At 51.1% G+C, this 24,425-nt stretch overlaps 2 protein-coding genes across 18 annotated transcripts in view; both read left to right on the forward strand.

Moving 5' to 3' along the window:
- SS18L1 (SS18L1 subunit of BAF chromatin remodeling complex) overlaps window positions 1–2,959 on the forward strand; it is a 32,805-nt gene extending 29,846 nt beyond the window's left edge. For all 5 annotated transcript variants that reach the window (XM_023626864.2, XM_023626860.2, XM_070247486.1 and 2 more), the window contains one exon: window positions 39–2,959. In XM_023626864.2, the coding sequence (XP_023482632.1) occupies window positions 39–65 (27 nt within the window). In that variant the 3' untranslated portion in view covers window positions 66–2,959. The remainder of the gene's footprint in view (window positions 1–38) is intronic.
- A 1,176-nt stretch (window positions 2,960–4,135) lies between these two features.
- On the forward strand, window positions 4,136–24,262 carry MTG2 (mitochondrial ribosome associated GTPase 2). Of its 13 annotated transcripts, none has more exons than XR_011430907.1 (9): window positions 4,136–4,189; window positions 6,793–6,892; window positions 13,394–13,600; window positions 15,202–15,349; window positions 16,594–16,709; window positions 17,542–17,760; window positions 17,990–18,128; window positions 18,889–22,016; window positions 22,151–24,262. XR_011430907.1 is itself a non-coding variant. In XM_070247491.1 (9 exons), exons 3-9 carry the CDS (start codon window positions 8,020–8,022, stop codon window positions 19,281–19,283), a joined length of 1,272 nt encoding a protein of 423 aa, XP_070103592.1. In that variant the 5' UTR covers window positions 4,163–4,189; window positions 6,793–6,892; window positions 8,004–8,019; the 3' UTR covers window positions 19,284–24,262. The 13 variants fall into 13 exon arrangements, 11 of the variants coding, with proteins under 11 accessions (XP_023482634.2, XP_070103592.1, XP_005604896.2 ...); XR_011430906.1 differs by having other exon boundaries at window positions 18,889–20,701; window positions 21,893–24,262; XM_070247491.1 differs by adding an exon at window positions 8,004–8,067 and having other exon boundaries at window positions 4,163–4,189; window positions 18,889–24,262.
- Window positions 24,263–24,425: the final 163 nt, after the last annotated feature.

Genomic DNA, 24,425 nt, shown 5'->3' on the forward strand with positions numbered 1-24,425 from the left:
GACTGTCGAGGTATAATCTGTGTCTTGGTCTCTTGCAGGGCCAGTATGGAAATTACCAGCAGTAAGGGACAAGCATTCTTCTTGGAGCCTTGTGGTGGCCTGTCCATCCAGGGGTGGATGGGCCGGTGGCAGTTCTCATGAACTGTAACCCGTTGGTTGCCCCTCGTCCCACGCAGTGTCTGCACGTAAAGCGTGCACATGGCATGCTGGGTGTGATGCTGAGCGTGCACTGCTGGCGGGAGACAGCGCTTTGATGGTGTGACATATTTGGTGCTGTGTATAGTATTGTATGTCCATACAATGGAGAGCTTGTCCCTTTTTTGTCCCCCTGTTGATGTTTCTAGCTAACTTTAGGGGTTCTTTGGTCATCAGAGTGTTCTGTGCCCAGTGATGGGGCATATCTACAAGACGCCATTGTCCGTGTATTCATACAAACAGACCTTAGGTCTGACTCTCCTCGTGCAGTTGTAATGTGGGTCGTAACTTTATCTTTCACTGGCTACATCGCAGCTGGACCTGCGCGCACAGCCCCAGAGCGGCGGCCTTTCCTGGGCTCGATGGGGCTCTGGGAGGCATCTTCTGTGGTGCAGGTCAGTTTCTGTTACACACTGGAAAGGAAAAATGTGCTTCATTGGGAACGGCTGTGAACCGTCATTTCTGGAGCTCGCTCGTTGCCTGTGTTGCTCACCAGTTCTGTTTATCCAAAAGGTTGTGTGATTTTGTATTAAAAAGTAAAGAGGGATCAATGACTATGTTCCAAATAGGTATGAACCCAAGAAGGCAGTGTGATGAGCCTGACCCGGGAGAGCGGCACGACTGCGGGAAGGAGAGGGGGGCCTCTGAAATTGCTATGGCTTTGGCCCTGGTATATCTGACAGTCATTTCTGGGATCTGAATATTTAATGTGCCCAATTCGAAATTTATAATTTAAAATATTGTCCACATACTTGTCCAATACCAAATTGTCCAAACAGGACCTTTTGTTTATATTCTTTCTTCTAGGACCTATGTGTTCGGGATTCCAAGCAAGTGTTCCTTTTCTTTTAGGGACATCTGAAATTCACATCTCATTTTTGAAAAGGACCCCACTAACTTTACTGTGTTCTTCCTAATGAAAAGGAAAGGTTTTATATAGAGATTTGAATAATTTTTACATTCCTAGGACATTAAATCCCATTTAAATTCTGTGCAAACATTAAAGACAGCTCACTTGGAAAAGTACGGTCCAAGGAAAAATCCTACATTTCACCAATAAGTAATATGGACATTTTATCAACCTTGGATAATAATATCCATATTTACTATGAATCCTTTAAAAACATCTCTGGATAAATGGTGGCATATTTCCAAGACCAACCGAGAACATACAAAAAATATCCAATTCTTGATATATCAGGTCTACTGAAGATTATATATTTGTTTTGTTTAAAAAATTTAAAGTTCTTTATCCAGTGTTGAATGCTGTACAGTTTACAAGGCATTTTAATGGTTTTTTTTTTTTTTTTTTTTTTCTTAAATGAGTCCTAACAATCCACCCTGAGAAATTGGAGGCAAGTACTGTTCCCTTGTTACAGAGGAAGAACCGGGGCTCAGGCTGGAGGGCTGCCAGTTGAGGGCAGTCTCCCCTCTTCTGTGGAGACAGTCACACACACACTGGATAAAAGCATTTATTTTCTAAGCGTATGGGTTTTAAAAACCTTAACACTGGTAAAAGCTTAAAAATACCTATCTATATTAAATTACTGCGATGAGAGTTGTTAGTTGCTGAATGACACACAGTAGCAATTTCATTTAGGGAGTTGTCGCCCTTGGTTTTGTTCTCTTCTGTCCTGACAATTTCCATAAAACTAATTGCAAACTCATTCGGGGACTAAAATTTCCCACTGAAAACGTTAAACATTTTAGGTCACTGTGACAATGGTTGATTTTTATCCCTTGCCAGTCTGGGAATATGCCTTTTATGTGTTTTTTTTTAAGTGCTGTATCAATACTTTTCGAAAAAAAGGACACTTAAAAAACTTATCCCGAAACTTCAATCTGAAATGTCTTACATTAAGAATTTCTTGAATGTTGTGTATATATTTTAAAAAGCACTTTGTGAAATAGTTTGTACATTGATTTCCTAATTTATACATGATTTTTGGTGTTAATATATTTAATGATCGATAACAGAATGTTTATTTAATGTTGTCCATTTTTCTGTAATATTGTGGGGAAGAAGTGATGCCAACAGTCCTTTTTCACTAACTGTATTATATGTGCTCTTCTGTGATATGAATGTTTGCAGAAGCTTAGGCGAAAACGAATTGTTTGTGCAGTGTGGTGGGTGGCGCTTTGTTTTTATGACCACTTCTACAGAAGTCCAGTAAAGAGGCAAAGGAAGACTTGGAAATAGACGCTCAGCCTTCTTCCTATTGTCCCCGACACCCAGCAGGTTGTGAATCTGAAAAACGATGACCACAATTTTCAGAAGTGCTGACAAGTTCATATTGGTATGCGAAAGCTCATCACCCATTAGGGTTTATTGTTGAACCAACGGTATCTGTGGACTCAGCTGTTAAAAGTACTTAGAACTCACACTGAGAGTGAGAATGGATGGCGTTGAGACGGACAAGGTCTCCAGGACCTCGAGGGGAGCCTTAATATGCTCTTGCAGTTGGAGCCTAAGTGAGCCCCTGATTTTATCAGAGGTTTTGTGTATATAGGTCTGAATATCGGGCATCCATTCAAAGTTGCACAAAGAGGAAGACTGTTTCCGTTTCCGTTTGAAATGTTTGAGTCAAACTTCATTTCTATTTATTGAACAGGTCAAATTTGTCTTATTTGTGAGCACAGTACATTTTTTGAAAAACATCTTTATTGGTTCATTTTTTTTTTAAGTCAGAGTTTGGCGTCTAAATTGTTTATGCTTTTGGTGTAATCTATTAATAAACTGGTTCTTCAGAAATCATCCTAAAAAGAGAGTTTTTGTGAAGTGAATGACACACAGCCTGATTTGTACTTGGACCCTGCTGGCTGGCCTGCAGGCGCCGTGGACTCGGGTTGCAGGGAGCCTGATTCCTGGGCAGAGCGCAGCTGGTGGCGGGGGCCTGCGGGGGCTGTCCTGTGAGGACTGACGGCGACCCCGGCCTGGGACACTGTCGCAGTCACACCGTCGTGTCCCACGCGGACTCCCTCGGGCAGGACGCTGACCCCGGGACTGCCACACTGTCTCCTGTCCCACGCGGACTCCCTCGGGCAGGACGCTGACCCCCACCCCGGGACACTGCCACACTGTCCCCTGTCCCACGCGGACTCCCTCGGGCAGGACGCTGACCCCCACCCCGGGACACTGCCACACTGTCCCGTCCCACGCGGACTCCCTCGGACAGGACGCTGACCCCGGGACTGCCACACTGTCCCCTGTCCCACGGGGACTCCCTCGGGCAGGACGCTGACCCCCACCCCGGGACACTGCCACACTGTCCCCTGTCCCACGCGGACTCCCTCGGACAGGACGCTGACCCCGGGACTGCCACACTGTCCCCTGTCCCACGTGGACTCCCTCGGGCAGGACGCTGACCCCCACCCCGGGACACTGCCACACTGTCTCCTGTCCCACGCGGACTCCCTCGGACAGGACGCTGACCCCGGGACTGCCACACTGTCCCCTGTCCCACGTGGACTCCCTCGGGCAGGACGCTGACCCCCACCCCGGGACACTGCCACACTGTCCCCTGTCCCACGGGGACTCCCTCGGGCAGGACGCTGACCCCCACCCCGGGACACTGCCACACTGTCCCCTGTCCCACGCGGACTCCCTCGGGCGCCCCTCAGACGGCACCCCTGGGCGCGGACCCGCGGGGAGGCAGGAGGAGGGCTGGCGGAACCCGGGTCCTGAGGAGGCGGTGGACGGAGGCTGGAGCGGCCCCGCCGCCCGTCGCGCAGCCCGGCCCCGCGCTAGGTCTCTCCGTCTCGGCCTCAGCCCCGGCCCCCGCCCCCCGGAGGCGTCGTCAGCCCCCAGCCCCTCCCTCCAGAGAAGGCGCGCCCTCCCGGGGGCCAGCGGCACACCTCAGCCCGCGGCGGAGCCGGGACACTTTCTGCGCATGCGCGCTGGGGGTACCCTGCGCAGGCGCCGCCGGGACCGGTACCGGAAGTACTCCGCCCCGGGCGAGCCCGAGGTCCCGGAAGTGATGTGCCCCTGGAACAGGTTGAGTTAGGGAGTCGGGGCCGCGGCCTCGACGGACGGCCGAGGGGTGTCGGGTGCCTCTGCGGGGCTGAGCGTGCCGGGAGGAGGAGGGGCCCGGAAGCCGGCGGCAGCGGCGCCGACCGGGCGAGCCTGCGTCCTCCCGGTAGCGGGGGACGGGCGCTCGCCGGCTCCGCCGTGCGCGCTGCTCCGGGGGCCTCGGCGTGACCCGGGCGGTCCGCCGTCGGGTGCCCGGCGGAACCTTCCCGGAGCCGGGGGCGGGGCGGCGTGCGCGCTCCACCCGGGGCGTGCGGGGAGTCCTGCGACCGCGGTCGGTGCGCGCGTTGCGCCCTTCCGCGGGCCCGCCTTCACGGTGGCGGGAGCGGCGGCAGTGAGCCGCGAGCGTGTGCGCCTTCTGAGCAGCGTCCCGCCGAGCAGAGAGCCCGTCGTCGGCGCAGCTTTCGGGAGCCGCGCTGCCCCGCGGCCGCGTCGCCGGCCTGGGGCGAGTGTGCTGCGCGAGGCCGGGTCGCTGTCGCTTCCGCTGCTGCTCTGCGTCTGTGGCTGCGGACCCCGGGGACCTTGTTCGCAGGCCCGTGGTGACAGTGCAGGCGTGTGCTTTTCGCCGCGTCCCTGGAGCGCGTCCTCCTTCTGAGAAGGAGAGGGCCCTTCGTCCAAGAGGAACGGGCGAGGAGAAGTGCTTTTAATGCAAGTTCGGTGTCGGGCAGATACGTTTTAGCAGAGAGCATGTGGGTAGTTAAGCAGCAGAAGATCGATTCCTTTGAAAGTACCCTTGCCCTGGTTCCCTCGGAAGGTCGTGGCGAGCAGGCCTCAGTTTGGAGACCCCGCGGTAGAGCACAGATGCAGCCGTGTGCCCGAGGCCAGAGGACACTGTGACTTCGGGCAGGGGCCTTATCACCTCCCTGAGGCTCAGCCTCTGCTGCTTTTCGTAGACTTGAAAACCGGGAGGGCCAGGAGTCCGAGCCCTTATCGTGAGGGTGGTCTAAGGAGGGTTCGAAAGGCGCTGTGTAAAGGGGGCGCTAGGGAACCCACAGTGTTGGCCCTGTAACCTGGAGCTAGGGACGGTGGAGTTGCTTCTACCCCTAGACCCAGAGGATAAGGACAGGGGGCAGTTACCAGAACCAGAGGAGAGCAGTGTAGACAGGGCCTCCTTGACTGGAGGGGTGACCTTCCGTCTAGGGAACAGAGGAGAGCGGGGACATCAGCATCCCGCCTGCCTGCTCCTGCCAGTCTCTGCCAGAGGGCAGGGTAGCCAAGGGTAGTCACGCAGGGCAGGCTTTTGAAATGGCTGGATGGAATGTGGGTCTAGAAAAGCAAACAGAAGACATCCAACCTGCGGCACTGCCCCCTCATAGGTTTGTAAGGAATACACTTAAAAATGTCTGTAGGAGGTTGTTAACCTAAAAATAAAGAGCCAGAATGCGAGGCTGAGAGGCGTTTATTTCCAGATCAAAGAAGTGCAGTTAGGGTAGAAACCCAAATAGTGTCCTGATTACAGGAGACGGCCTCAGGGTTTCCATGGGAAAAGAAAGGAAGGTGAGGTGAGTTGTGTTAAGGAAGCGTTCACTGGTCCTGGACGAGGTCAGGCGGGGTTTGTACTTCACAGATGGGCTTGAGCTTGGGCATCAGGCAAAAGGCTAGACTTGTACCCCATTGGCTGGTTATCGATCCGGTCATCAACAAAGTCTGGTTTCATCGGTCCTTACAAACAGGATATTCTTGTCTTTACTGACTTCTTGGAATGTTTGGTCCAGTTTGGAAGATAAAGGAAACAAGGTGTGCGAGGCAGTTCCTCTGAAATGGCTGCTCTCTTTTAATATGGCTCCACTCATGTCATCTTTCACAAGGTTTAGAAGAGGTTCCTGGCAAATAACAACACAGACCAGTAGAACTGAGCTTAACGACAAAGTAATATTGTCTAGAGTGGAGGGAGCCCTTGGCTGTGTATTGAGCGCCTGTCCAGCATTTTTAAAGCCCAGTCCTTTAATCATAAAGTCCGTCCAACTTCGGACCCTAGGCTCTCACCACTGTCTGGCCTTTTGTGCTCTGCTAAGCTGGGCCCGGTAAATGGATGCTCCTAGGAGGACTATGAGTTCACTTTTCTGAGTTCCCGCTGCACCCTATAGACCAGAGCTGTAATAGAACTTTCTGTAATGCTGAAAATTTTCTAATCTGTGCTGTGTAATATAGTGCCCACTGGCCACATGTGGCTGTGAGCACTTGAAAGGTGGGTTAAGTGACTGAGAAACTGAAGTTTTACATTTAAAGAATGTTGAATAATGTAAGTTTATGTTATATAATTACATGCTACATTATTTAAGAGCAAGTTAAACAATAACCACATGTGGCTGGTGGTTACCATATTGGACAGCACAGGTGGAGCATTGGAAGGAGAATAAAAACCAGATAGGTGTGTGAAACACGGTTGAATTTGTTTGCCGGGCAAGAGAGATCTGCATTGCTCAGGTGCGTATTCAGGGGGTCTTTCCAAAGAAATTGAAAGGGCAGAAAGAGGAAGTCCTCCACATTAGGCAGAGTTCAGAGTTCAGAGTTCAGGTCTCTGGTTGGCTTTGCAGTTGATCCCCTTCTCTGCACTTGATCTCCTCCAGGTTGTGTGTCCCCACTGCCAACAAGCCTGGTTCCCATCGCCAGAGGGTGGATGGCATCACTCTCCAGCGGGCTTGGCCTTGGGTGTGCTTCTATGGATTGGTGAGTTGGTTTTTTCCCCTTTAACAACAAGTTTTCACACTCTGCTCCTACCCCTCCCATCTAATACCTCTGTGACCTTTCGTATTTCACTTCACCACTCTTTGCCTCAGTTTCCTCTTCTGGAAAGTGAAGATAACAAAAGTACTTTCTTTACAGAGTTGTTATAAGGACTAAGTGAGTGAATACTTGAAAAATACTTATCTTGCCAGGAGTGACATAGAGGTGTTAAATGTTTATTGTTTTTGTTTTTTTGGGGTTTTTTTAAAGATTTTATTTTTCCTTTTTCTCCCAAAGCCCCCCAGTACATAATTGTATGTTTTTGGTTGTGGGTCCTTCTAGTTGTGGCATGTGGGATGCCGCCTCAGCGTGGCCTGATGAGCGGTGCCACGTCCGCGCCCAGGATCTGAACTGACGAAACCCTGGACCGCTGAAGTGGAGCACAAACTTAACCACTCGGCCACAGGCCCAGCTCCTGGGCTGTCATTTTCTGTTTTTGTAAGGTCAGGGTTTGGTACTCAGGTTTCAGTGGCCTCATAATATGAGTTGAGTAATGACCGCACTTCTGTTTTCTGAAAAAGTTCATGTAGGATTGCTGTTATTTCTTCCTTGATTGTTTGATAGAATTTACCAGTAAAACAGTCTGAGTCTGGAGTCATCTTTTGAGGAATACTCTTTTGTAACAAGTTCGACTTCTTTAGTAGATACAGGGCTATTTGGATTTTCTGTTTCTTCTTGTGTTTCTTTGGTAAGTTGCGTTTTCAAGAAATTTGTCCATTTCACATAAGTTGTTAAAGTTTTTGGCAAAAACTTGTTCATGGTGTTCTCTTACCCTTTTAATGTCTATAGGATTTGTATTGATAACCTTTAAAATTCCTGACATTGATGATTTGTGTTCTCTTATTTTCTTGATCAGTCTGGCTAGAGGGTTGTCAATTCTGTTCGTCTTTTTAATGGGCCAGTTTTTTGGCTGTGGGATTTTTTCTATGGTCTGTCAGTTTTCTATTTTGTTAATTGCTGCTATTATTTCTTTTCTTCCACTTGCTTTGCTTTTCTGGCTTCTTGATTTGGAGCCTGAGGTCACTGATCTTGGATCTTTCTTCTTTACTGACAGAAGCACTTGGAGCTGTATGGGCCCCTGCTTTGCGGCTCTGCTTTGGCTGCACCCCGTAGGTTTGGTATGTTGTACTTTCATTATCATTCAGTTCAAAATATTTTCTGATTTCTCTTTTGATCTCGTTCTACCTATTGGATTATTTAGAAGAGTGTTGTTTCATTTCCAGATATTTGGGGTTTTCCTAGATATTTTCTGTTTATTGACTTCAATTCTGTTGTGGTTAGGGAATACACTCTATTTGATTTCTGTCCTTTGAAAGTTATTGAGATTTCTTTTATGACTCATGATGTGGTCTATCTTAGTGAACATTCCACGAGCACCTGACAATAATGTACGGTCTACAGTCGTCGGATGTACTGTTCTATAAATGTCAATTAGACCAATATTGTTGATAGTGTTTTCCAGGTTTTCTACATCTTTACAGTTTTTGATTGTTTTGTTTTCAAGTACTTGTTTTATTGCTTCCTGAGAGAATGGTATTAAAATGTCCTGCCGTCATTGTGGAATGGTCTGTTTCCCCCTTTCATTATGTCAAATTTTGCTTTATGTATTGGAAGCTCTTTTAGCCTCCTGCACACTCTGAGCTGTCAGGTGTTCCCGATGAACTATTCTTTTGTCCCTGGGAAGCGTCTTTCTCCGTCTTAGGTAACGCTCTTTTTCTGGAAGCGTCTTTCTCCGTCTTAGGTAACGCTCTTTTTCTGGAAGCGTCTTTCTCCGTCTTAGGTAACGCTCTTTTCTGGAAGCGTCTTTCTTCGTCTTAGGTAACGCTCTTTTTCTGGAAGCGTCTTTCTCCGTCTTAGGTAACGCTCTTTTTCTGGAAGCGTCTTTCTTCGTCTTAGGTAACGCTCTTTTTCTGGAAGCGTCTTTCTCCGTCTTAGGTAATGCTCTTTTTCTGGAAGCGTCTTTCTTCGTCTTAGGTAACGCTCTTTTTCTGGAAGCGTCTTTCTCCGTCTTAGGTAACGCTCTTTTCTGGAAGCGTCTTTCTTCGTCTTAGGTAACGCTCTTTTTCTGGAAGCGTCTTTCTCCGTCTTAGGTAACGCTCTTTTCTGGAAGCGTCTTTCTCCGTCTTAGGTAACGCTCTTTTTCTGGAAGCGTCTTTCTCCGTCTTAGGTAACGCTCTTTTCTGGAAGCGTCTTTCTTCGTCTTAGGTAATGCTCTTTTTCTGGAAGCGTCTTTCTCCGTCTTAGGTAACGCTCTTTTCTGGAAGCGTCTTTCTTCGTCTTAGGCAACGCTCTTTTTCTGGAAGCGTCTTTCTTCGTCTTAGGCAACGCTCTTTTTCTGGAAGCGTCTTTCTTCGTCTTAGGCAACGCTCTTTTTCTGGAAGCGTCTTTCTTCGTCTTAGGCAACGCTCTTTTTCTGGAAGCGTCTTTCTTCGTCTTAGGCAACGCTCTTTTTCTGGAAGCGTCTTTCTTCGTCTTAGGCAACGCTCTTTTTCTGGAAGCGTCTTTCTTCGTCTTAGGCAACGCTCTTTTTCTGGAAGCGTCTTTCTTCGTCTTAGGCAACGCTCTTTTTCTGGAAGCGTCTTTCTTCGTCTTAGGCAACGCTCTTTTTCTGGAAGCGTCTTTCTTCGTCTTAGGCAACGCTCTTTTTCTGGAAGCGTCTTTCTTCGTCTTAGGTAACGCTCTTTTTCTGGAAGTGTGTTTTATCTGAGTTATGTGTACGGTTAGGTTTAGGTACACTGTTTTATTGTTGGTTTTCTGTTCGTCCCTCTTTTTTGTTCTGTTTCCCCTTTTCTTTTGAATTGTTGGGGCAGGTTGTAGCAGTCCATTTCATCTACCTGTTGGCCGTTTGGCCGCACCTCTGTGTGGTGTCTTAGCGGTTGCTCTGGAGGTTACACTGCGCATACCCAGCTTTTCACAGTCAGCTTAGAGTTAGGGCTGTGCCCCATCGCAGAGACATGGAAACCTTGGGGTCGTGCAGGTCCTTTTAATCCCCTCCCTTCTCTGCTTTTTATGTTTTCATGAGTTGTACCTCTGCGTGCATGGAAACCCACTGGACAATATTATAAATAAGTTTTTCTTTCTACAATCATACATATTTAAAAACTCTTACAAGGAAAAAGATAGTCTTTTATAAAAATTTACCATTTCTGTTGTTCTCTCTTCATTCCTAAAGATGTGGGTTTCATCTGGTGTCATTTTCCTTCACCTCAAGAACATTCTTGAACATTTCTTGTAGAGCAGGTATATTGGTGACCAAGACTCCTCGTTTTCCACCATCGAGCATATCTTATTTCACCTGCCTTCCTGAAGGACGTTTTCACTGGGTGTGTTGCTTGGTGGGCAATTCTTTTCTTTCAGCACTTTAAAAATACCATTCCAAGGAGGCTGGCCCCGTGGCCGAGTGGTTAAGTTCCCGCACTCCGCTGCAGGCGGCCCACTGTTTCATTGGTTCGAATCCTGGGCGCGGACATGGCACTGCTCATCAAACCACGCTGAGGCGGCGTCCCACGTGCCACAACTAGAAGGACCCACAACGAAGAATATACAACTATGTACTGGGGGGCTTTGGGGAGAAAAAGGAAAAAAATAAAATCTTAAAAAAAAAAATAATACCATTCCAGGATGGCTTAATGCAGAGTGAGATCCTGGAACAGAAAAGGATATTCATGGGGAAACTGGTGAAATCTGAATGCCATCTGGGGTTTAATTAATAATAACGCACTAATGTTGGTTTCATGGTTTTGACACATGTACTTCAGTCACATAAAATGCTAATACAACGTTGGGGGGCTGGGTAAGAGGTGTATGGGAGCGTCTTTCACCTGTTCTGTGAATCGAAAATCATTCCAAAATAAAGGTTTATTTAAAAAATACATTTTGGGAAGATGACAAGAGGAGGGTGTCCTCATGGTGGGGCAGCCCAGCATGGGGAGGGGAGAGCACCTGTGTGGAGGGAGCGGGGATTTGGTTACTGTGGGCGCTGAGGAAATGAACAGATAAACATATTGAGGATAGTGGAAGGCAGGATTCTGGCAGTCAGAGAATGGGGTTGCAAAGACAGACAGAATTAGACTGAACCTCGTGGTGTTGACGGGATTGGACACATACATGTGAACTCATGGTTTGCTGCAGATGCTGCTCCGTCGCTAGGGGTGGACGGGGGTAGCAGTGACTACAGATGTGTCGTCTTTTCCCCAGCACTGTGCACTGAGGGAATCTATGAGCAGGGGCACCACAGTAGCCGTGAGCAAGCCCAGCGTGTAGACGGGCTTCTAATGCCGTTCTCCACTGAAAGGAACCAGGGCTCTTGGAGTAAAGGCTGATTTCAGGGTTGGCCAGGGAAAGTTCTAGGTGAGCCTGGAATATTTTGTGCCAGGAAACAGGAAGTGCTCAAAGGTCGAAGGGCACATGTCAAAAGAACAGTGAAGCCAGCTTGATGGGCTTCCACTGGCCAAACTGGAGACAATTTGAGCATCAAAGTAAATGATAGTAAGAGAATGTAGCTCATTGAATAGAATAGGAAACCATGAGCCCATAGAAATGAATAAACGGAAAGTTTGTGAGAAAGGGGATACGCACACAGTTTCAGAGCATCTTCCCCGAGGTCCTCACTGACCACAGTGGGGAAGGAGCGCCCTGTCGGTAGGGACACTGGCCAGGGACCTCCGGGGCTGGAGCTCAGAGCGCGTGTCAGTAAGGGACCCAGGAAACCCAGGCCTGTGGGAGGGGCGGGTGAGGCTGCAGCACTCTGTGACATTCCTGCCAATGATGCATCGCCCAAGTCTCGTCACGAGGGGACGGCAGTCAGACAGAAATTGAGGACATGCTTCAGAACACCTGGGCTGTGACCTTGCAAGGGTCAAGGGCACGAGAGTGAAGGAAAGGTTGAGGAACGTCCCAGGCCTAAGGAGGCTGGAGAGAGACGACAGCGAAACGCAGCACGTGATTCTGAAGTGGGCCCTTTTGCCGTGGAAGACGCTGTTGGACAGTTAGCTAAACTTGGGAGGTGTGAGCCTGGTGGTCGTGCAGCGTGGTTTCAGAGGTGGCCCTGGTTCTGTGGGGGCTGCCCTTGCCCACAGGGCGCGTGCTGGAGTGTTCCGGGTGTAGGTGTCAGGGCCGCAGCTTGTGCTTGAGTGATTCAGGAAGGAGAAGTCCTTGATACCGTGCTCCAGCTTTTCAGAGAGTTTTTGTGTTGCTGAGAGAGTGAGTCCCACCAAGAAAGTGTGTGTTCTGCAGGAGGAGGGAGGGGTGTGAGTGGGAGGCGCGCTTGAGGGACTTCTGAGGAGAAGGCAGGTTCTGTTTCCTCACCTGCTGTGTCAGGCGCATGCTGGCTTTGTCATTATTTCTTAAACGATACGTGTACATTTATGTCTCCTTCTCTGTGTATCTTTCGTACTTAAAAATGGGAGGAAAGCCTCATGAGTTACCTTTTAGGTGGCACACGTGTGCCCGCAGAGCAGGGATGTCTGGGAGTGGTGGCCATTTGGTCTCGCAGTGAAGGGCAGGGGTGTCACTCCTGGAGGGCCAGCTCTGACACTTCTTTCCCTTGACCCTCGGCACCTGCAGGGTGCGTGGTAGTCGCAGGCTGTTTCATGAACGAGTAGTGGCATAAACAGCCCATAGTGAAATGTAGCTCACGCTTCTGAGTCCGCACGTGGACCGCTGTTGTGTGTGCACGTGAAGTAACTCTCCCCATCCTCCCAACCCTGTCCATTTTCAGATGAGGAGACAGAGGTTGCACACGTTGGTGAAAGTTCCTGGGCGACACTGGGGACGAGGGGCAGGGGTGGCAGTTTGTTTCCAGAGTCTGCATGCCCTCCACGTTTAATATTCTCACCATGTTCCAGCTTGACCATTTTAAACTGCACAAGAGAACAAAATAGCATTTGAATAAATGGGTGTTTTTATTTTTAAGAAATTTTGATTTGAGACTTAGAGTTCCTTTTTAGTATTTTCGTTTAGCAGATATGGATGTCCTCCACGTTTTGAAAGTTTGCTGTATGCCACTTCGCTTTTACGAAAGCCCCATATCAGTATCTGTTTTCCTTAAGTGAAAGAAATCCAAAGAGGATTTTTGCTTTTACGATAGAAGGTGAAAAGCAAGAATAGCGTTTTCTCTTTCTGGCGTTTGGCTCACGAAAGGTCTCACAGGGACGCCTGTACTCCATGCGCCATGGAGGCGTCCATCCACTGTTGCAGGACATATAATGACCTAAGTCCTTTGCACACACATCTTGTCCCCGGGGAGTAAATAGGCTGACGAGGCAGATGAGCCTTCCTAACTTGGGGTGGAAAGTGGTGAATGACAAGAGTCATATTCCTCAGTTCATTTATTTGTTTCAAAAACATACACTGCGATTCCACCGTGTGCCAGGCACTGTTCTCTAGTTCCGGTGTGATGTTCTGGTTAAACCAGGTGTCTTACTTTGCCCATTTGACTTTTAGGGAGCCATGATTCCTTCGAGGCTTTTCTCAGCAAGACTGAGGTTGTTGGAGGGCATGGGGCGCTGGACTCCATCCACGCAAGCGGTCCTTGGGCCTGGCTGGCTCCTTCCACAGCATGCTTCTCCCCGGCTGCTCTCGGTCAGCTGTGCAGACGGTGCCAAGCATCAGGAACCCCGCAGAAAGAAACTGCTCTCTGAGAAGCAACTGGTGAGGCCCGTAAACCGAAGGAACTGCCTGCAGTGCCCTCTCACGAGGTAGAGGGCGCTCTTTGAGTTCTTATCCTTGTCTCTCTTTATCCTGATGGTGTCACTGGAGGGACGCTCAGAACATCCTGAGAGTGAGTAAGTGAGGTGAAGGCCTGTGTGCCTGATGTGTGCTGTCGTAAACGCTGCCCCGACCAGGCACGTAGCCCGGGTGCCCAGAGTGTTGACAGTGTTCTTCCCTTTGCCCGGAACGGGTGCGTGGTGCTTGTCGTTAGCCTGTGTGTCTGATGCCTGTAGCACGTAATTCTTAAGTATGTGTGAACATTTCTTAATTTAAAACATCTCAGGGGGAAATAGACCTTTAATTTTACAGTTCTTTAAGCCTTACAGGTTTTTTTATTTTCTGTTTATCAAAACCTTCTATTTAAAATATGAATGATCTTTAATTAAATTCAAAAAAATACGTGTTTATGACACACTTCATTTCCTCCTAAATGAGGGCTCCAGATAAACGTTGTTAGGCAAGCAGTGCTTCCTGTGGGAAGATGACTTGGGCAGTCTCTGTGCGCTGGGATGTCTCAGGCTTCCTCAGGGCTCGCTCTCCTCCCCAGACTGTGAGAACTGAGTCTCGGTTTATCTTCCTTACACTGCTCAGCACTTGTGTTTTTTTCCACCAAGTTGATTCTGATTATGCTGGCATACAGTGACATTGTACATTGAGTTTTTGAAATAGTAATTCATGATTTTTCCATGTGGTGGTGCCAGAGAATCTTAAAATATTTGTGTATTTTCTTAAAAAAAAAAAAAAAGATCTGCTAATGGAGTAGCGGATGGAGATGCAGCTGCTGGGCCCCGGCGGAGAGCCCGTGTGCACAGCACGGCTGTCCCGGCGCCCGGGCCGCAGCGGGGGGCTCCTCAGGGGGACCACTGGGCTCCGGTGGCACGCGGTCCTGCGCCCTGGCACCTGGAGAGCCGACCTTCGTGAAGTGTGAGCGAATGTGTGTCAAATGCTAACCCAGCTGGTTCTAATTCTTTAGCTGGATTGTACCTCTGTTGGGCACCTGGAGAAAACCTTCTCTGACATAAGGGGCTCTGTCTGCATCACTCCCTTTAAAATTTGAGCCCTGTGCAGTCAGCCTGCAGAAAACGCCCTTTCTCCGCAGTTGGAAGCCTGATAGTGGACCCTGGACTCTAACTCACTTTCATTCTTGCATCCTAAGGAACTAGAACTTTCCCTCAGTAAAGACCTGTTATTTCAATAATGTGTTTCTATTTGAAGAAAGCTGGAAGGACACTTTATTTAAGGAATATTGTCTAAATCACCCTTGTTTCCTTTAGGTTGGAAACGTTGCGTTCGTTGTCGAGCGTGTGTTCCACACTGACCGTCTTTTATGTCTGCGTGGTTCGCTCACCTTCGCCTACAGATAGCAGGGACTCGTGGGACCTGTTTCTTGTATTTGCATTTTAGGAGAGATTAGCAATGTTAAAATCATTAACTTTTCATTTTAAAGCCTGTTGTGTAGAAAAGTACATTTCAAAGGGCTGTTTGGTCCTTGAAGGGACTGCAGAGTTAATAACAACCCGGGCACACTGTGCTCTCTACAGAAAAGGCATTTTGTGGACCATCGCCGAGTGCTTGTCCGAGGGGGACGCGGAGGTGACGGGGTGAGCTGCTTCCACAGTGAGCCCCGGAAGGAGTTTGGAGGCCCCGATGGTGGCGACGGAGGCAACGGTGGCCACGTCATCCTGAGAGGCACGTGCCCGGGGAAGATGGCTGTGTCCACATGTCTTTGGGGCAGAAAGTTTCCACCTTCTTATCCTAACGGGAATTTAAATTCAAAAATTGATGTGTGGAAACCATTTTTATTAAATTATGTGGATGTTCACGTTTAAATCATACACCAAAACTCAACTTTGATAGTGTTTTTTCTTTAAATTTCAGGAACACAAAGATAGCTTAGGATCAGAGAGGCTCACAAGACAGTGCGATACGTGAGAGGGCACAGTCTGGCCACTGTCACAGTGAGTGCTGTGCTGTTGGTCACCTTCAAGTGCTCAGTAAACTGGTACTTAGCGAACATCCACACCATAATAGAGTAGCTGGTTATAAATTGATGATTGGCATTATGGGTAATTTTGAAGTTTTCAGAATAAGATTTTAGCTTTTACAAAAATCATGTTGTGTGGGGCTGCCCCAGTGGCATGGTGGTTAAATTCAGGCACTCTGGTTTGAAGGCCCGGGGTTCTCAGGGTCGGATCCCAGGCATGGACCTACACACTGCTTGTCAAGCCATGCTGTGGCAGCATCCCACATAAAATAGAGGAAGATGGGCACAGATGTTAGCTCAGGGCCAATCTTCCTCAGCAAAAAAAAAAAAAAAAAAAAATCATGTTGCTAGTTTAGTAACTCCTGCAACTTCATTCCATATTTCCGTATGCTTTTTTTTTTTTAATGAGGAAGATTGGCCCTGAGCTAACATCTGTTGCTAGCTTCCTCTATTTTATATCTAGGTTGCTGCCACAGCATGGCTTGACGAGTGGTATGTAGGTCCGCGCCCAGGATCCAAACCTGCAAACCCTGGACCACCGAAGCTGAGTGTGCAAAAGTAACCACTACACCACTGGGCCAGCCCCTTCATGTGCATTCTTTTTTTTTTTTTAAAGATTGGCACCTGAGCTAACAACTGTTCCCAATCTTCCCCCCCCACCCCCGAATCCCCCAGTACATAGTTGTCTATTTTAGTTGTGGGTCCTTCTAGTTGTGGCATGTGGGATGCTGCCTCAGCATGGCTTGATAAACGGTGCCATGTCCGCACCCAGGATCCAAACCAGGGAAACCTGGGCTGCCTAAGCGGAGTGCGTAAACTTAACCACTCGGCCACAGCGCCGGCCCCTCCATGTGCATCTTAATGTTCTTAAACTGAACAAAAGACAGCTAACAGTATGCAGGTGGGTCTGCTGCTAACACAAAGGAAGGTGAATTTCTTGCTCTCTTAGTTGACCAGCAAGTCAAGTCGCTGGCATCAGTCCTGTCGCGGTATCAGGGTTTTGATGGAGAAGACGGTGGCAGGAAAAACTGCTTTGGGCGAAACGGCGCTCTCCTCTACATCCGGGTAAGCTGAGGCTGAGAGCCTGCCCTGTCCCCCTTCTAGAACATCAGGCTCCTCAGGGCCTTGGTGTGGGCCAGAGGGGCCCCTCGCCTTGAAACGCACAGCCGTCCACCACGAAGCGGACCCGCGGACTGGGCCTGTCCTCATTCATACCATGTGCCTAGGTGGCCTGTCCAAAAATCATGAAATAATTATATTTCATTTATTTATTTATTTATTTTTAAGATTTTATTTTTTTTCCTTTTTCTCCCCAAAGCCCCCCGGTACATAGTTGTATATTCTTAGTTGTGGGTCCTTCTAGTTGTGGCATGTGGGACACCGCCTCAGCATGGTTTGATGAGCAGTGCCATGTCCGCGCCCAGGATTCGAACTGATGAAACACTGGGCCGCCTGCAGCGGAGCGCATGAACTTAACCACTCGGCCACGGGGCCGGCCCCAATAATTATATTTTGAAAAGACGGACCCCACAGGGTCCACTGTTCCTCTCGTCTCCAGACCCCAAGCCGCCCTCTGCACTGACCCTCTTGGGGCCTCTCCTCCGTGAGTGGAGTTGACTCTCCTTAGATTGTCTCCGCACTTTCCAGATACTTCAGTTCGCCCTCAGCGTTGAGAAACGCTGTTGGAAAAAGCTGTTTAGGTCGTTTGCAGGCAGTGTACCCAGCTGCATGGAATCCCTGTGAGGGCCGGGCCTCTCTGCTCCTGAGGAGCTCCACAAAGGGGGCTCTCGGCTGTGCCCCCCCACGCACCCCCCTTGAAAAGTAGATAAATACACGAGGTCCAGTCTGCTCCCCTCTTGTCTCTCTCTAAGCCTATAAATGCGTTGTTGTTTTCCAGGTCCCCCTGGGCACTTTAGTGAAGGAGGGACACGAAGTTGTGGCGGACCTGTCGCACCCGGGTGATGAGTACGTCGCCGCTCTTGGGGGAGCAGGAGGGAAGGGCAACCGCTTTTTCCTGGCCAACGATAACCGCGCCCCTGTGACTTGTACCCCTGGACAGCCCGGTCAGGAGCGAGTCCTCTTCCTGGAGCTCAAGACAGTGGCCCACGCTGGGATGGTGGGTGTCACCTGAAGTCCCAGGCTGGAGGAGGTGGCATTTTACACACACTGATTACAGAAAACCTGCTGTCCCTGATGGTGAAACATGCCACAGGCTAGTCAGTCAGCGTCCTCTTGACCCCCAGGAGCCTGTGCTCCCACTTGTCGTTGATTCCCAGTCCTGAAACTTCCTGGTCTTGGTCAGTTACAGACTCCGAGATGATGATAGAGGGTCTTCTTTCTTCCAGGTGGGATTCCCCAACGCAGGCAAGTCCTCGCTCCTCCGGGCCATTTCAAACGCGAAACCCACCGTGGCTTCCTACCCATTCACTACCTTAAACCCCCACGTTGGGATTGTTCACTATGAAGACCACCAACAAATAGCAGGTAGAACTTCCAGAATTCTCTCAAAGGCTTAGGTTTAAATGATATAATTCAGAACATTAATTATGTAACAAACATAGCTTCCTGTCTAAAATGTAGCATTGTTTTTCCTAATTTAAAGCTTCGTGGCTCTCTATCCAAAGTAGGCTTTAGGCCTGCGTCCCACCCTGTCCCAGGCGTCCGTGAGCAACATTGCAGGAATTTGAGTTTAAATTTCAAACCTAAGGAAATTACTCCTTCTCACGGTCTTCATTTCTCTTTCTTCCATGAGGAACTCGGCAGCCTCAGTCATGTAGACAGCATGTGATTTTAAAAGCTTTCCCTGTACCATTTTGAGAGAAGAAAACTTTTTTCCGGAAGATAATGTGCCCATTAAAAATAGTAAGCCTGCTGGTAATGTTATTTGTATAGCACTTTATATTACTGAGTACTCTATAATAATTTCTATTGGTAATCACATTATTAGTATATTACAGGAAGCCACTTTCCCATTTTTTTAATCACTTTTGAATCCAGAAAGACTGGAATGTGTTAAATATTCCTTATTAGATTGATCATCCTCATGCCTGTCACCCACATATTTCAAAGCATTTTGTGAACTGAAAGCTGCAGAGCCTTGGCTGGCAGTTGGCCTGAGGCGTCTCCAGGCAGTAAATTGAATGACTTCAGTTCCAAGGGGTTCCTTTAAGGAAGGTCTGAGAAGCAGGACATCAGGCCAGGCGGTAGGCCAGGCTCCCCACACCATGTGCTCTGTCTCCTGCAGTGGCCGACATCCCGGGCCTCGTGCGGGGCGCGCACCGGAACCGGGGCCTGGGCTGCGCCTTCCTCAGGCACGTCGAGCGCTGCCGCTTCCTCCTGTTCGTGGTGGATCTTTCGGTGCCAGAGCCCTGGACTCAGGTTGAGGACCTGAAATATGAGCTGGAGAAATACGAAGAAGGCCTGTCTGCGAGGCCCCACGCCATCGTCGCAAACAAGGTTGATCTCCCTGAGGCGAGAGCCCGTCTGCCCCGGCTGCAGGCTCGCCTGGGCCAGAAGGCCATCGCTCTGTCGGCCGCGACCGGGGAGAACCTGGAGGAGCTGCTGCTGCGCCTGAAGGGCCTCCACGAGGAGCACGCGGCCAACGAGCTGGCGCGCGGCCGGCAGCCGCTCAGGTGGTAGCGGTGCGCTGCTGCCCAGCAAAGACCTGACTCGGCGCCAAGAACGCAGCTTCCGCAGAGCTGGAGGTGTTCGTGCACCTGCCCTCCCCAGTCATCCCGGGCCCCCCCTCTGATGCGCCCCCTGCTCCTGGGGCCCCTTCAGTGGCGGACACTCGTGCCACCTGACAGTCTGCTCCCCAGTGCTTCCCACCCCCCGCAGCGGCATGCTGTTGCTGAGATGGGCTCGTTTGTGTTCATGAGTGCCCCTAGTTAGCAGGGCCCACGCTGCTGGCTGGCGTTATCAGATGCTGCGGAGCGTGCTCAGAGGACACATGGCAGCCGGCGCCCCAGGTGTGCTCTCGGGCTCCTGGGCACTAACCCACCCATGTCTGCGGCTGTCGCAGAGGTAGGCTCCGATCCAGAGCTGTCGCCACCCTGCAGAGCGGCTGTTCCTGTGGGGACGTGCTGTGCTGCGGGAGGGTGAGGGGACAGGAAGGCTTTGCAGGCACCGAGCCGTGGAAGGATGCCGGTGCAAAGCTCCTCTGGGTGCATTGCCGCCGTCAGGAAGGCGGTGAGGGCCGTGCCCCCTGTTCCAGACGCCGCGCCCTGCTCCCTCGGAGCCGAGGGCCGGGGGAGAGCCACGCCATTCGCGTCACGGCTGAGTGCACCCAATATCCAACCCCAGGATGCGCTGCCTGCCTCAGTCTGTGTGCAAGGGCGTTAGTAACTATGGCGGCGGGGCCCAGGTAGCTGTCCCCCACAGGTGGCCCGAGTGTAGAGAGAAAATGGCGGCGACATCTCCCGGGCGGCGGGCTGGATCTCCCCTCTCCTCCCGGTGGCAATCTGAGAGCACACGGGCCCTGGGCCAGCCTCTTACCATCCTGGCTGGCCCCTGGCAGTCAGTTCAGAGAGCCCTGTGGGACCGACTCCAGCACTCCTCAGGGGATGGCAGCCAGAGGACTGCCGTGCTGGGGAAGCCACCTCTTCGCTGTCATGTGGCTCAAGTCTTTGTGCTCAAGTGTTCCTTGGGAGCCGCACCCCCGCTCCTGGCATCCAGTGGCTGCAGATGGACCCCGTGAGGACAGCTCCACTGCTGCCAACTGGCTCATCCAACAAAATACTGTAGAACTTTGGTATCCCGCAAATAAAGGCTGATGCCTCTGACACGTCCCTGAGGGCCCTTAAGGGATGAAGTGGTCCCCAGGAGAAGGCCCTGGGCCCTTGGGGATCAGCCATGGGGTCCTGGGGTGGCCTGCCTGCTGGTGCGCTCAGGTTTCCTTTCTGCACGCGGGTCTGGGCGGAGCACAAGCCAGGCCCGAGCTTCGGGGAGCAGTTCAGTTCTGATCTCACTTCAAGTCTGCGGCTAGACTGGGAGTCCGTCCCTGAAGCTTTGTCCTAATGTCTCGGAGTCTAAGAGGCCCTTGCATCCTGGAACCAGAGGTGGGTCCTGCGTCCGTTGGCTCGCTCTTGGGCCACCCACTGTGTTCGTAGAGTAACGCCGGGTCTGAGCAGCATTAATTATCCATGGTCTTTCATCTTTGTCTCCCGGTGCTCTGTGGAGTGGACGCTCCAGATGCCTCCCTGAGGCTGACCCCATCACGGAACACTCGGATGGCAAGAGAGCTCTGGAGGCCAGTGTGTCTGTGCTATTCCCAGCTCTGACCCAGAGGAGGCTCCCAGTAGGTATTTGTGGAATGAATGAATGAGTGGAGGCTGATAGTTAGGTTTCTGGTTGGTTGAAAATGTTTCTGAAAGGTGAGTGGTGGGTGCTCAGACTCGCACTGAGAAGCAGCAGGGCCTGCCCTACCTCCCTCAGATCGCAGCTAACGCCAGGCTGCTGCTGCTTACCGTGCCCTCGAGAGCTGGTCTCTAAAAACTTCAGCTCTTTGGGGGCACCACCTGTTGATAGCGGCCCTGAGGACAGGACTTGGCTTTCTCACGTCCCCCTCCCTGCCACTGTCTGCCATGGCCATCCTGAGTGATCTAGGAACCGTATTGGGCCGCGGAGCATTTACTGTGGGGCAAGCCGCACAACTGTCCCTGCCTAGCCCTCATTTTTTGGGAAGACGACATCCGCCTCATTCACTTGCCTCGTTTTCTATTTCTGGATATTGTTTCTGTCCCCCCATCATTGGTTCCATCTCCCAGATGCTCCTGTGAGCCAGCTTCCTTTCTCCCTGGAGATTCCCTCTCTGGTGTCCCCCGGCCTCCTGTTCCCATGTGGACAGTGGGCTCAGTACCCTACAGGGACCCCGGGTGGGTGTGGGCCCTTCCCTCTGCTCCTCTCCCCTCTGCCTTTACTCTTGTTGATGGAGTCACTCTCTAGAGGCTCCCTCTGAGCATCTGCCTCTGGCTGTTCCCTGGCTACTGACGGCCTTTCTGGAAGCATTTGTGAAGATGGGGGCGCCTCAGCTTCCAGATGCAGACTTTCCTGAATTCCCCAGTGTTCAGCCCTAAGGCCTGGCCGCCTGAGTTCCAGAGCGCCTGTGTCCACTTGCTCCGGAGAGCAAACCTCCGGGCTCCTGCAGGGGTCCCAGAGGCACAGGAGGGGCCTGGAGTGCCTCACCCGCCCTCCCCTCGGCCACCCCACCGGCCTCTGGAAAGTTCTCTCTGCCCTCCCTTGTCTTTTAGAGGCTAATCCTTGGGCAGGAGAAAGTGGATGCTTACCTGTTTCCAGATGTGGTAAAGGCCTGAGAAACCGACGGGGACAGACATGCTCACTCTCCAAATCAGAAGCCCAGCTTAGAAAGCACGTGTGAGCAAGTGCAAGCTTGGACAGCCCAGTTGCATGATCGCAAATGGCCACAGTTCTGCGCTGCCTGTCCCCTGAGAGGTGGGTCTGTCCCCACCTTCAGCCTGGGGTAACCTGTGACCTGTCCTGACCTCTAGGATGCCTGGAAGGGTCTGCGTGGCCCCCGATGAGGCCTCGGATCCTGCCAGCACCCAGCATGTGACCAAGCCTGGGCTGGTCTGCTGACAAGTGACAGGCCCTGCTGAGGCAAAGACGACCTGTCCACTGCCCACCCACAGAATCAATAGCCACACCGTAGTTGCTTCCAGCCAGGTGTGTGGAATGGCTTGTGGGACTGGAGTTTGCGTTGTTATGCAGCTTAGGTGCAGAACGAGTCCTGGGGCTGGAGCTTCTCCATCCAGGTGCCTTGAGACACTGATCCCTCCAAGTGGCCTGGTTGGGTCTGGACCCCCTGGTACCCCCGCCTCAGCCCTCTCTGGACTTGATGGCCTTGGGCTCCTTGGCAGGCAGCCCTGGTGGAGTGGGGCCTAGGGGCCCACCCTGAGGCCCTGCAGCCCTCGAGTCCTCTTCAGAAGCCCAGCTCCATCTTGGCAAAGGGCCGGTGGTGCTGTGGGAGGAGCTAAGACGTCCACTTCAGTTTCATCGAATCTCTGTTAGTCTGCCCAGGCTACCGTAACAAAGTTCCACAAACTGGGGGGCTTAAAACAGGAGAACTTTATTCTCTCCCAGCCCTGGAGACCAGAAGGCCAACATCAACGTGTCCTGGGGTTGGATCCTTTCTGCTTCTTGCAGCTTCTGGTGTCCCTTGGCTTGTGGCTACATCACTCCAGTCTCTACCTGTTGTCACGTGGCTTCTCCTCTGTGTCCTTTCATCTTGTAGGACGCTGGTCATTGGGTTTAGGGTCCACCCGAAACCCAGGATGACCTCATTTTGAGATTTTTTTTTTCCTCCCCAAAGCCCCTGTCTCAGTTGCCATGCTGTGGTAGCAGCTCACGTAGAAGGATCTACAACTAGATGCATACAACTATGTGTGTGTCTAGTATGTGTCTAGGTAGTGTGGTTCCGTGATGGGAAGTGAACCCAGGCCAAAGCCGTGAGAGCGCCAAACTTTAACCTCTGGGCCATCGGGGCTGGCACTTGAGATCTTTAATTAATTCCATCAGCAAAGACTTTATTTCCAAATAAGGTCGTGGTCTGAGGTTCTGCTCTATGTGAATTTGGGGGGACACTTCAAATCAGTGCAGCACCCTTTTTCATTTTGATGATGTGTACACATTAGAAGCTGCCCAGGCATCTTCGTCTCTGCCACGTGACAGCCCACGTGGCTGATCCCTGTGCATCGTGGATCCTTCCTGCGTGCCCTCTGGGCCGCCCTCCCTGGGAGCAGAGCCCCTGGGCCTCACACAGCCTGGCCTGCTCGCCTGCTGCCCTCCCTCTCCCCCTGCCTCTACCTCTGCTCCAGCTGTTTCTTGGCCACAGTAAGGATACTCTCGGACTCCGAGCTTTTGTGCTGCTGCTCCCTGTGACCCAAATGCCCCTCACCAGGTACCTCATGAGACGCCCTCCAGTTGGGGGGCGCGTCTCTGACCACCCGGTCAAAGACAGTCCCATCCACGCGGGGCCCACCCTCGGCCTTGCCAGCCCCGTCTCACAGCTCATGTGGCCTCCTGGTGTGCATCGACTCCTGCTCCCACGTGGCCCCTCATTGGTCTGGGCTGTGTCCCAAGGCCAGGACGGCACCAGCACATGAGGCATAAGGACATATATCCTGGGTAGATGGTAGTTCAGATAAATACATATACATATGTTGGAATACATGCCAAAATATTTACTAATGGGGCACAACCAAACCCCGCTGAATGGAGAGCTCTGCTCAGCAGCAAAAAGGGGCAGACTGCTGAGAGCACCGCCGCAGGTCAGCACCGGGCCTCCATGCAGGTGGTGGTGTAGAGACGGGTGGGGTGGAGAAGAGAGCGGCGCTGGTCAGGGCTGGGCGGTGGGGAGGTGGCTGTGGCTCTGAAGGGCGGCCTGAGGGGTCATTGTGATGGAACTATGTGTCCTGACTGTCGCCACGTGAAGCTACATGTGATAAAATCTCACAGAACTTGGTGTTTAATAAGTAGTGAATTTCAGTTTGGGAAGATGAAGTTCTGGAGATGGATGGTGGTGATGGGTGCAAAACAGTGTGAATGTGCTTAATGCCACTGAGCTGTGCACTTAAAAATGATTAAAAGCTAAATTTTATGTACATTTGACCACACTAAAAAAAATTAATAGAACTAAACGCACACACACTCAAATGCGCGTACACATGCATGTCCACACACATGAGTGCAGCTGAGGTGGGAAGCCTGAGGTCCATGGCCTGCACAGAGGTCAACGTCTGGCGTGATCCTGCACGACAGTTCTGC

Source organism: Equus caballus, chromosome 22, assembly GCF_041296265.1.
Source record: "Equus caballus isolate H_3958 breed thoroughbred chromosome 22, TB-T2T, whole genome shotgun sequence".
Classification (NCBI taxonomy): domain Eukaryota; kingdom Metazoa; phylum Chordata; class Mammalia; order Perissodactyla; family Equidae; genus Equus; species Equus caballus.